The sequence below is a fragment of the Thalassophryne amazonica genome, chromosome 4 (genome assembly GCF_902500255.1).
Source record: "Thalassophryne amazonica chromosome 4, fThaAma1.1, whole genome shotgun sequence".
NCBI lineage: Eukaryota > Metazoa > Chordata > Actinopteri > Batrachoidiformes > Batrachoididae > Thalassophryne > Thalassophryne amazonica.
Window position 1 is genome coordinate 41,999,548 of NC_047106.1, and position 13,083 is coordinate 42,012,630.

The window sequence follows — 13,083 nt, forward strand, 5'->3', positions numbered from 1 at the left end:
TTTTCCTTACCACTGTCACCTGTGTGCTTGCTCGAGGTTGGTAAGGTGAGACTTTACTTGTGTGAAGCGCCTTGAGGCAACTTTGTTGTGATTTGGCACTATATGAATGAAAATAAATTTAACTGAATTGACGGGTTTCGTAAATTTACCTCTAAACACAACCACAAAGGAGTTGAAATGAAACAACAGAGAAGGATTTTCATACAAGAAAACATCAACTCTATGCTTGAGTCTCCCGTTTGCCTTCTGACAAAGTATAGCTGAAATTTCACATCAACTCTTAGGAAAATATTTCTATTTCACTCCACCATGAACCTGTGCAACTGGTGATGCAACAGACAAAAGTTGTGCTGTGCACATTTTCTCCAGTCACAATCACATAAGTCTATATCTACTTCAGGTTTTCCTGGGCATCTTGGTGTCTTTCCTAACTAGTCTCTTTCTTGTGTGGTCACACTGTTTTTAAGAACTGCCTACTCCAGATAGATTTACAATACTGTTTGTAATTCTTAATGATTGATCCCCAAGGCATATTCAGTGACTTGTAAATGTTTATGAATCCTTCCCGAGACTCGCCGAAAGAAAACTGGCGGCAAGAGTGACTGTATATTAAACTGCTTGTAATTCTGAAATGATGAATACAATTTTGTTGAACTGCTTGAATTCAAGCTAGAAATCTACACTACAGTCGCATCCTTACACTTTCATTTCAACATTTTGTGGTGGTGATGTGACAAAATTGCAATAATTGTATCGCTGTCCAATCCAAATACTTATGGACCTGACTGTAGCTTCCTCTTTTCACATATATTACATTATGTATTACTGCCATTATGTATTCCTCGTACAAAGTTGTTCAAACGATTAAAAGCAAAGATTCAAAAGTTTCATTTAGCAAAAATGCTGCATCTAAATATTATGGACAACATTCAGTTCTTTTGCCCCATTTCATGCGTACACAATCATATATAAAGTATCTCAGAACATTTTAAGCACTCTTTTGGCCCAAATGTGTTTGTCCTCATATCTCCGTGTCAACAGGTTTCTCACTGGGGGTCTGTGCTTGACGATCCTACAATGCCGTGCTGTCGAAGCAGGTTTCTCAAGATTTGATTCTTTGACTTCCAGTCTTCAACCTGATGGGCAAAAATAAATAAATAAGTATAACCAGGTGAGACTCATTAGCCCTCATCCAACCTCTTTCTTGAACCTAACCCACTGTGCAGTTTTGGAGGTCTATGTGATGCGCAATTGCTCAGAAAAATGTGGTTTGCAGTTAAAGGGTTCAAATTATTACTTAAATTCATAATTTCAATAACAACATTGCCTGGGAACGCCTCAGGATCCCCCAGTCGGAGGTGGTCAATGTTGCTTGGGAAAGGGAAGCCCTGGTCCTCTGCTGGAGCTGTTGCTTCCGTGACCTGATTTCCCGGATAAGCGGTTTAAGAGTAATGAGTGATAATACTTTTGTATACCTGACTGAGAACGATCAAAATGGTCAATGTTTCAAATGCTAAAGCTCAAATAATAACTCAATTAACCTTTTGTTCAATTACTCAAACAAGTGCATAGTTTGCAGTAGCTCATGGCACTCTGGGCAGAAGTTGAAAAACTTTTACAAAGTAGAGTTCAGTGATTTCTGACCTTTAACATTTTGACCTTTAACCATGCCTCACACATATACAGTGGTGTTCAGAATAATAGTAGTGCTATGTGACTAAAAAGATTAATCCAGGTTTCGAGTATATTTCTAATTGTTACATGGGAAACAAGGTACCAGTAGATTCAGTAGATTCTCACAAATCCAACAAGACCAAGTACTCATGATATGCACACTCTTAAGGCTATGAAATTGGGCTATTAGTAAAAAAAAGTTAAAAAGGGGGTGTTCACAATAATAGTAGTGTGGCATTCAGTCAGTGAGTTCGTCAATTTTGTGGAACAAACAGGTGTGAATCAGGTGTTCCCTATGTAAGGATGAAGCCAGCACCTGTTGAACATGCTTTTCTCTTTGAAAGCCTGAGGAAAATGGGACGTTCAAGACATTGTTCAGAAGAACAGCGTAGTTTGATTAAAAAGTTGATTGGAGAGGGGAAAACTTATACGCAGGTGCAAAAAATTATAGGCTGTTCATCTACAATGATCTCCAATGCTTTAAAATTGACAAAAAAAAACCAGAGACGTGTGGAAGAAAACAGAAAACAACCATCAAAATGGATAGAAGAATAACCATAATGGCAAAGGCTCACCCATTGATCAGCTCCAGGATGATCAAAGACAGTCTGGAGTTACCTGTAAGTGCTGTGATAGTTCGAAGACGCCTGTGTGAAGCTAATTTATTTGCAAGAATCCCCCGCAAAATCCCTCTGTTAAATGAAAGACGTGCAGAAGAGGTTGCAATTTGCCAAAGAACACATCAACTGGCCTAAAGAGAAATGGAGGAATATTTTGTGGACTGATGAGAGTAAAATTGTTATTTTTTGGGTCCAAGGGCCGCAGACAGTTTGTGAGACGACCCCCAAACTCTGAATTCAAGCCACAGTTCACAGTGAAGACAGTGAAGCATGGTGGTGCAAGCATCATGATATGGGCATGTTTCTCCTACTATGGTGTTGAGCCTATATATCGCATACCAGGTATCATGGATCAGTTTGGATATGTCAAAATACTTGAAGAGGTCATGTTGCCTTATGATGAAGAGGACATGCCCTTGAAATGGGTGTTTCAACAAGACAATGACCCCAAGCACACTAGTAAACGGGCAAAATCTTGGTTCCAAAGCAACAAAATTAATGCCTCGCCGATTTGAAGAAATCATGAAAAACTGTGGTTATACAACTAAATACTAGTTTAGTGATTCACAGGATTGCTAAAAAAGCAGCTTGAACATAATAGTTTTGAGTTTGTAGCATCAACAGCAGATGCTACTATTATTGTGAACACCCCCTTTTCTACTTTTTTTTTTTTTTTTTACTAATAGCCCAATTTCATAGCCTTAAGAGTGTGCATAGCATGAATGCTTGGTCTGGTTGGATTTGTGAGACTCTACTGAATCTACTGGTACCTTGTTTCCAATGTAACAATAAGAAATATACTCAAAACCTGGATTAATCTTTTTAGTCACAAAGCACTACTATTATTACTGTACTAACACATATACTAAGTTTGATGACATTCAGGCAATTAGGAAAAGAAGTTAGTGCACTCACAGGATTTTTTTCAACGTACATGTCAGTGATCTTGACCTTTGGACCTCAAAGCCAATCAGGTTCTTGGGGTCAATACCCCAAGAACACACCAATCACACATACCATGTTTGGTGGCAATTAGGCAGTTAAAAAATAAATTATTGCACTCAAGATTTTTACAAAGTATGCTCCAGTGACCTTGACCTTTGGATTCCAAAATCAACAGACTTCTTGGGGTTGGCCATAATGCATACACTATGTTTGGTGACAATCTGGCCAGTACAGCTGAAGAAATTTTGCTGAAGCCCCTCATACAGAGGGTGTGTGAGTGCCGTTTAGTGATGCGTGTAGTTACAGTTGTATGCAAAAGTTTGGGCACCCCTGATGATTTCCATGGTTTTCCTTTATATATCATTGCTTGTTTGGATCAGCAATTTCAGTTAAATATATCATATAGCAGACAAACAGTGATATTTGAGAAGTGAAATGAAGTTTCTAGGATTTACAGAAAGTGTGCAATAATTACTTAAACAAAATTAGGCAGATGCATAAATTTGGGCACCCAAACAGAAAAAATACATTTAATTATTGGAACACAAAATTGGTTTGGTAAACTCATTGACCCTTGACCTCCTTACACAGGTCAATCCAGTCATGAGAAAGGGTATTTAAGGTGGCCATTTGCAAATGTTTCCCCTCTTTGCTTTTTTGCATCTCTTCTAATGAGTGGCAACATGGGAGCCTCTAAACAACTCTCAAATGACCTGAAAACAAAGATTGTTCAATATCGTGGTTTAGGGGAAGGATACAAAAAGCTATCTCAGAGATTTCAGCTGTTAGTTTCCACTGTGAGGAACGCAGTGAGGAAATGGAAGACTGTAGGCACAGTACTAGTTAAGGCCCGAAGTGGCAGGCCAAGAAAAATCTCAGATAAGCTGAAGCGAAGGATGGTGAGAACAGTCATAGCTGACCCACAGACCTGCTCCAAAGACCTACAACATGATCTTGCTGCAGATAGTGTCTCTGTGCATCGTTCAACTATACAGCACACTTTGCACAAGGAGATGCTGTAATGCAGAGGAAGCCTTTTCTGCATTCACACCACAAACAGAGTCGCTTGAAGTATGCTAAAACACATTTGGACAAGCCAGACAGATATTGCCACAATATAATCCCCCTTTGGGCCTTTGGCCAGCAGGGGATAAAAACGTATCTTGTTCTCCGACAAATATTAACTGCTCTTTATTATAATTTCTAACATTGTACAAACAAAATGCCTAACTGAGTTATCGGAGGGAAACATCAACATGTGTTTAATACAGATGGTCCTTGCAGGCTGATCTCTGATCAGAATTAAAAAAACTAAAGTTTTCTTAAATTAGAAACCACATGCCAACCTCTTGTCTCAAGAGCTGGTTGTCAATCTGAAGACGATCAAGTGTGCTGATATCTTCTCCGAGCTTCAGGTTGCTCTGTCGGAGCTCCTTGATGTAATCGCAGGCTTTGGACAAGATCCCACCTTTACTCTGAAACACAAGAGGACCAATCCAGGAATAAAGCTGCACATTATTCCTTTGTTCATAAGAAATGCAGAGAGATGTGTTAAGGTGCCTTGACACTTGCATGAACTTGAATTCCCACAATGCCACGCAATTCGTCGTGCCAATGTGACCCGCTTTGTCACACTGGATGCTGTGCTTTGTCCCGCTTGACACCACATTATATAAAATAATAATTTTGTTGCCGATGACGCATTTGCTCTCAGAATTTGGCTGATGAAACCATTAATACTATGGTTCACATTCATCGCTCTCAGAATCACAGAGAAATCATCTATAGCTGCAAGTTGGCTCATGTTTGTCGTGCGGTGGAGAACGCACTTGGAATCTTAACTCCAAAGTAAATATTTGTAATATTTATATTGTAATGGCTTGGTAAAACAGTTACATTTTCATTCCTTCTTATGAGTTAGATAACGTATCTGTAATATTATGTTTATTATCGATGTGACATCTCGTCGTAATTGTTTAGATGCCCTGCCTGCAATGACACACATAGACACGCAGTGTTTTCGAATAGGTTGTACAACGTTCACGATTAATTCACGAAATTAATGCATGCCAGAAGTTTTGAAAATTTCAAAATTTTCTTTGCCCACTGGCATACAGCTGCGCAGAGTTCACTCACAGTTTACAACAGTTTACAGCGAGTTTACTCACTGGTACGCAATCGGGAATCAAATACATGCAAGTGCCAAGGCACCTTTAGCTTCCACTCACCTGTCCTGTCTTGGTGTAATCAACGTTACAATCTGGAATGGCCTTCGACAGCTGCACAATCCAATTGTTGATCTTGTCTCGACGCCTACGCTCAACTGTTTATAAAAAGAATTCTCAATTTGAAACATTTGCTCTGTCATTCATACTTGCACATAGACTTCTGTAGTAAAATCAAGTTTTAACTTCAGCTACATGTTTGTAATGTGAGCACTCGCCTTCGTTGTGCTGCGCTCGCCGTTTTTCATCTCGGGAACCCCGAGGAGCATCTTGCTTTCTGTAAAACACATTACAGTGAAAATAGTAAGTTCCCTTTAAGTGCGGAATGGAAAATTTGTTACGATGGCCGACAGGGACAACACTTTCAAATTAAGACAACACTAGCAAAGCAGAAAACATTTACAAAGGCAAAAATAAATAAATAAAAAAAATTCTGCATCAATTCAACAACACACAAAAAAAGTCTGGGGGCGGGCGACAAATAAACAAAATGCTTGCCAACTTGGAGAACACAAACAAATAGAACCTGTAGCACATGCAACAATTTGAGAATGTGTCTGCTGCAAATTCACACAATGCACCCAAACATAGAAATGCTTTGCAAAGTTCCACAACACAACAGAAGTATTAACATCACAACAAAAGCACTTCAACTGACGGACTGTGTGGTGCATCCTCTTTATCGCTATCTGGTCAGCAGAGCTCAGTACATTTACGTATTACGTCATTCATGATTTTACTGTTACGCTAACTACCTCACCACACTTTATTTATAATGTACTGAACAATATCAGTCAGTTAAAGTCCTCCAGGAAGAAACGTCTCTCTGTGATGTGTTGTGAAGCTTTGCAACACATTTTTGTTTGCATGAATTGTCTAATTTTGTATCAGGCTTGTTCTTAAATTTATTGCACGTCCCATGCCTTATGTTCATATTCTCTGTGCTTGCAAGTGTTTTTCAATTTGCAAAATGACTTTTGATGCAACTACCTGCTGTTGAATTGATGCAGGTGTTTTCTGTGTGAGTTAGTATTATCTTAATGTGAAAGTCTTGTGGTTCCTTTTGGCCACCATAATTTGCTACTTTGTTTTTGGTTTGAAATTAGATGCAGCAATTCCTACGTTTCTTAAGCTAAGAAGTGATTACGTGATATATGGCTGAGTACGGGGGGCGATTGTCCTTTGATTAGACCCTGTCAACACTTCCTGTGGTGACATCATCACATACAGCTGCCCTGTTAAAATAACAAAAAAAAAAAAGTCTTATTTCAAATGACATTTTTTTTTTTAAAAAGGCTGTTTACTATAGAGATGAATAACATCTGATAATGAAATGTTGAAGATGTAAATTAAGGGCTGTTATTGAGAAGCTTTTAAAAGTTCATTCTCCAAAGATTAAAGATTGCGCAAACTTTAAAAAATAGCTTTTTTGTTTTCATTTTTTTAATCTTCGCTATTTATAAAGACAGATGATTGAGTGTTCATGGCCACAGCCCAATAAAATTCAGATTAGAATTTGAGTATGAAGACGACAGAAATGATGAACACACGCTTTTACTTTGCACGCTATCTGCCAGACATCACCTGTGGGCGTGGTCTGCCCCAGTAGCTGATCTGAGGCCTGTACTGTAGTCACCATGGCGCCGGTCGTGGTTTCGGCGATGGTGGCGGGGTAGTAGGTGTACTGTGTCTCGGTGCCGTCTCCCTCCATAGCTTCAGACTGAGAGAACACAGCCTGACATCAAAGAGATGTTTATGTCATGGTTAGTTTAGCACTACTCTGTTCAGATGGCAAAATTAAACGCGTGACTAACTTTACTCTCTGGAATTTGATGTTCAGCAAAATTCTCTTAAAAAAAAGTCAATAAATAAAGTGTTTATATGAAAAAAATTCTCATAACAATGACAAATTTTATCTGAAAGAATTTCCAAACATTTAATTTTATAAAACTGTCAGCTTTTTCTCAGACTGGCAGCCTGTCCAAGGTGTACGCTGGGTCTCGTCCAGTAAAAACTGGGATAGGATCCAGCACCCTGTGACCCTTAACTGGAATAAACGAGTTTAGTAAATGGATGAAATTTTGTGTATATATATATATATATATATATATATATATATATATATATATATATATATATATATATATATACATACAGTGACGAAAATAAGTATTTGAACACCCTGCGGTTTTGCAAGTTCTCCCACTTAGAAATCATGGAGGGGTCTGAAATTTTCATCTTAGGTGCATGTCCACTGTGAGAGACATAATCTAAAAAAAAAAAAATCCAGAAATCACAATGTATGATTTTTTAAAAATAATTTATTTGTTTGTTACTGCTGCAAATAAGTATTTGAACACCTACCAACCAGCAAGAATTCTGGCTCACACAGACCTGTTAATTTTTCTTTAAGAAGCCCTCTTATTCTGCACTCTTTACCTGTATTAATTGCACCTGTTTGAACTTGTTACCTGTATAAAAGACACCTGTTCACACACTCAATCAATCACACTCCAACCTGGTCCCCCTGCTCAAGCCAGCACATGTCCAGGCCCGTTTGATGTTCACCAGTGACCATCTGGATGATCCAGAGGAGGCATGGGAGAAGGTCATGTGGTCAGATGAGACCAGAATAGAGCTTTTTGGAATCAACTCCACTTACCATGTTTAGAGGATGAGAACAACCCCAACAAAACCATCCCAACCGTGAAGCATGGGGATGGAAACATCATACTCTGGGGGTGCTCTTCTGCAAAGGGGACAGGACGACTGCAACGTATTGAAGGGAGGACGGATGGGGTCATGTATTGCGAGATTTTGGCAAACAACCTCCTTCCCTCAGTAAGAGCACTGAAGATGGGTCATGGCTGGGTTTTCCACCATGACAATGACCCCAAACACACAGCCAGGGCAACTAAGGAGGGGCTCCATAAGAAGCATTTCAAGGTCCTGGAGTGGCCTGGCCAGTCTCCAGACCTGAACTCAATAGAAAATCTTTGGAGGGAGCTGAAACTCCAAACCTGAAAGATTTGGAGAAGATCTGTATGGAGGAGTGGACCAAAATCCCTGCTGCAGTGTGTGCAAACCTGGTGAAAAACTACAGGAAACGTTTGACCTCTGTAATTGCAAACAAAGGCTACTGTACCAAATATTAACACTGATTTTCACAGGTGTAGAAATACTTATTTGCAGCAGTAACATACAAATAAATTATTAAAAAAATCATACATTGTGATTTCCGGATTTTTTTTATTTATTTATTTATTTATTTAGATTATGTCTCTCACAGTGGACATGCACCTAAGATGAAAATTTCAGATCCCTCCATGATTTCTAAGTGGGACAACTTATATAAATAAATAAAATCCACTTTTATGTGATAAAAGGAGTGTGACTGTGTGTGTGCGTGCAAACCACCATACAAATTTCTCAAACCACTCATGCACAATCATCCACATCTCCACAGTCCATTTTTGGCATATCTGGAACAAACTGAATCCAGACAATGGGGGATCATCTGACCTGTGTGACGGCCTGAGTTGTTGCAGGAAAACCTGTGACCAGGCTGACTGCTGCAGCTCCATCTGTCTGACCCTCCAGCTGGCCATCGGACACCTGGATCACCCTGTACGTCACCTGGAACACGACAGATGACACCACATGGTAAATCATGACATGTCACTGACTGTAGCGCACACAGATATCCTGTAGATTTAAAATCTATCTGGCCTTCCAGGCTAATACTGTGACTGGGTTTTAGTCAAGTTATTGTCAACCCGACGCACGGCACAGCACAGTGTCACTGCTAATTCACAAAAAAATATGCAGTTGCCATTTTCACACCCAGTGTCTGCATTGTTTAAGTCGCGAATGTGCTTGCACTCATGCCCAGGAGCACGTGGGTCTTAATGAGTGGTGTGATCAGGCCTAGCAATGGAATACTGCTCAGACCACCAACAACCTGGTCCAAAGTCCCTGATGATCTAGAGTACATATAAATTAGAATATAACGCAATGCTAAAATACGCTTGACTGTATGACCATAAAAATAGGAAACAGAATGTGACCTTTTGACCTCTTAAAATAGGTCAAGGTTAGCCATCTTTGAACTTGTCCAAGGTCTGTGTCCAAGAATGTTTCTTGTGAATTTGAAGACACTGGCAGTAATTGGACTGGAGTTATGCTGAGAACGGATGGACACAAAGTGTTCACAATACCCGATGGCCATATTTTGGCCTCAGGCAAAAACAGCATGTCGTATTCTAATATCAGATGATGACATAATTACTGCTACTGTTTAGAATATTCATCTAACATGTGCATGGTGAGATGGCGAGAGGTGAGACTATGAATTCTCAGAATGCTTGCTCAGAGAAAACCCACATTGACCAACTTTTTCCAGGCTAAACCCATAAAACTTCAGTGAGTCTGTTCCTGTCCATTCTCTGAGAGGTACCAGTCCTTCTGCACAGATCTGTTGTGTAGATTTGTTGTCTGGGAACTAAAATGTTGCAATGCACAGGGCTTTATTTCTTATTACTCTCTTCAACATCTTCCTTCCTGTCATTCGTGCAGTTTTCTGCCATTGCTGAGCACACTCAACATCTCGTCATATTGTTTAATTTTGTCACAGTTGTGTTTGTATGAAGACACATTCATTTTTAATGTGCACCTCCAATTTTATATCATGGTTCCACAGCTAATGCTGGACTTCAGAACTGCTTGTTGAGTTCTTTTTCCCCACCCACACCATGAATACTCACTCCCACCTGTCCGCCTGCGCCTTCTGTCTTGAAGAGATACTTGATGGGTTGATCAGAGAAAGTGGTGGCAGACTGAATGGCTGCGATAGCTGCTGGGTCCTCTGCAGTGGCGACTGACACTGACAAAGGACAAAGTTTCAAAACATATACTAAAAGTCAACTATCTACCTTTCAAGTGTCACATATAGGGGTTAAACTGCTGACAGCCAAATATCTGCATTTTCTGACTCCAGCTGTAAAAGTTCACCAGCCTTGGCTGGGGAGGTAATCTGCATTGGGCTGTTATCTCATCCAGTGGGAGTTGTAGACTCTCACCTGCTTCAAGCTATGGAACCCAGAGAAGATAAATACTGGTGCCTTTATCAGATTATTTATAATAATGATACAATACTAGTGTAATTCATGAGTGACATACAATGACATTCATTCTTATTTTTGTTCTGAAAAGGCACCAGAAGCTATCTATAGACACACAGAATATTTTCTCAAAACTTGTCTCCCTCACAAACACCTTTGGCGTTTAATGTGGCCACAAGAAAAATTTGCTCTTTAGTTGCCCATTTGACAGAATTGTGGAGTTGTGGAGTTGTTTGTGCCAAAAATAAAAATGACAGATTGCAAGTGGCTTAATGTACCTGTATGAAATGACCAGATCTGAAAAAAGTGCAGAGTTAAAGTATTTTTGTGTGAAATAAACACCTAAATTAATGTATATTCATTGTTGGAAAATCAGCCCTAGAATGCACCATTTTACATCTAAAAATCTAAAATATTTCCAATGGAACATGCACCCAAAATTGTAGGTCTGCCGATTCTATGCCCACCACTCACTTCTTTTTGAGTAGAACCCTGACATCCCCACTAGAGGAATTCCATGTTTTGCCCATTATTCATAAAATAACAAATCACTATGCAATGGTGCATGTGTTGTGAGCAGTATGTGAATCAGAAATATTTATGAAATTACGCCTGGATCATGTCAGAGTTGTACTACTGCGCAAGACTCCCGGACCTAAAACTGCGATGATGTTTAGCACATGTTTTCTAGCGAAAAACGCGGCAAGGGAGCTGCCATTTTTGTTTTCTCATTTTATCGCACGCAGTCTCACGGTATTTTACTCCTGAGCAATCCCGAATGTCAACGGAAGCAACCGACACCGACCAAAACATACGAAATATTGTCGACACGAGCAATACGCATTCTGATCATCTTTTCACCCATCAAAACAAATGTTTTATCATCTTGGCTAAAAAAAAAAAATAGCGGAATTCCACTAAATAGCGGGCGTCTGGGATCCCTGTATTTAGGCAAAAAACTGAAGTTACCGACTGTTGCAATTTCCTTTGCTGACAAACCCTTAACGTTTTGGTAATCTTACAATAGCCATATTCTTTAAAGATCTCGTAATAATTGTGTTGAAAATGTAAATCCAATAAAGACATGAGATCATGTAATTAAAGGGATATTAATTACTAGTTTCTGGACCTTATCTTGCACACGGGCCGCCAGTTTGAAACCCTAAGTTTAACTGGAATTTCATGAAGAATTTTTTGTGTGTGTGTGTTTTACCTTCTTCGTTGACGGGGATGTTGCCATCTGGATCAGGACTCTTCTGCTGGCTGCACAAGGAACAATCAGAGGATTAATACGGCGAAAGAATTAGAACTCTATGAACTAAATAAGCAGCACAAACTATCAAAAATTATGAAAAGGACCCACGCACCTTTTCATTTTTGCAGACAGCCTTGCACAAGGAGACCGCCTTCAAAACACACTACGAAACAAGATCACATGTGCCACAAATATGTGAGTGTAAATGCAAAATACCGGCGCAAAATCTAACAATGGTGAAGCACAACACCGTTGTTAAAACATGGTGAATGGAAGCTGAAAACTGAGGCTTTGTGGCACGGAGGAATCAAAGTTACTGTGGGTGATAGCTGTTAGTATCCATTTGCTCCTTCACAATAAAAAAATTAACGCCAAACCATAACAAGGGAAGCATATAATTTGGCTTCTCGTACGAACCAAACCACAACAACAACATAGTCTAAGAAAACGTTCACCTACGGCAACTGATCTGTGCCAAAAATGTATATTTCAACATATATAAACGCTTATCATAAACTTTACTTTGGAATATCCGGCCTGGAGAGATACCGTTCACTGTACTGTTACTTGACGCTACTTTCCCCCCGGTTTCTACAGATGTTTAATAAAAAATAAATAAATAAAAAAACCTCTCGTATCCAATGAGTTAATTTCCACAGTGGCAACAATAGATAACCGATGCAATTGAAAATGGAACTAAACTGACCACATTTTGCACACAACTTTGACTATTTTCGAGGCTGAACAAAGCTCTACTTACACCGCAGTGGTCCCTCCCCCGATATTTGTCAACAGACCAGTTTTGTCGGTTTCACGCATGCGCAACAGGAAGTCAAGGCAGCTGCTCCCAGATCAGTTCATTTGTGCAAGAATATACGTTACTTCAGCAAAGCAGTAAGCATGTCTGACCTAGAGTCTGTTCCTGTAAATAAACCGGAAATTTGTCTCAAAAAACATATTTTGCACCACTGAGAATAAAATTATTTTCGAACATAAGCATTTTAAGCTAGTTTTGAAAATAACAATATGTCACTGAAATTCCATATTCAAATGGAATTAGATACTATGAAATGATCATATTAAATTGGTGAGAAAAAGAAGGAGAAATGTTTTTGACATCAACAGAATATTTGCCATTCATCATTTCTGCATGAGAACGAAATATAGCCATAACAGTGCCACAATAAATTTACATCGAAAACCAAGCATTGCTTAAAAAAGTAAAAATAAATAAACAAACAAAC

The 13,083-nt window shown here is 39.2% G+C and overlaps 1 protein-coding gene across 2 annotated transcripts; it reads right to left on the minus strand.

Moving 5' to 3' along the window:
- Window positions 1-813: 813 nt before the first annotated feature.
- Window positions 814-12,642, minus strand: usf1 (upstream transcription factor 1). 2 transcript variants are annotated; one of them, XM_034167763.1, is made up of 11 exons: window positions 12,600-12,642; window positions 11,952-12,002; window positions 11,798-11,847; window positions 10,234-10,346; window positions 8,987-9,100; window positions 7,049-7,199; window positions 6,612-6,699; window positions 5,683-5,741; window positions 5,468-5,562; window positions 4,586-4,714; window positions 814-1,136 (listed from the first exon to the last, which is right to left on the minus strand). In XM_034167763.1, the coding sequence occupies exons 2-11, from the start codon at window positions 11,957-11,959 to the stop codon at window positions 1,047-1,049; spliced, it is 897 nt and encodes a 298-aa protein (XP_034023654.1). In that variant the 5' UTR covers window positions 11,960-12,002; window positions 12,600-12,642; the 3' UTR covers window positions 814-1,046. The 2 variants fall into 2 exon arrangements, with proteins under 2 accessions (XP_034023654.1, XP_034023653.1); XM_034167762.1 differs by having other exon boundaries at window positions 10,228-10,346.
- Window positions 12,643-13,083: the final 441 nt, after the last annotated feature.

What these genes read in the sequence shown, in the direction of transcription:
- usf1 (XM_034167762.1), bottom strand. An exon ending in CATCCCCGTCAACGAAGAAG is followed by an intron (nt 10,347 to 11,797) that starts GTAAAACACACA and finishes GTCCTTTGTCAG; the next exon opens with TGTCAGTCGCCACTGCAGAG. An exon ending in GGGGCAGACCACGCCCACAG is followed by an intron (nt 6,700 to 7,048) that starts GTGATGTCTGGC and finishes TTATTTTAACAG; the next exon opens with GGCAGCTGTATGTGATGATG.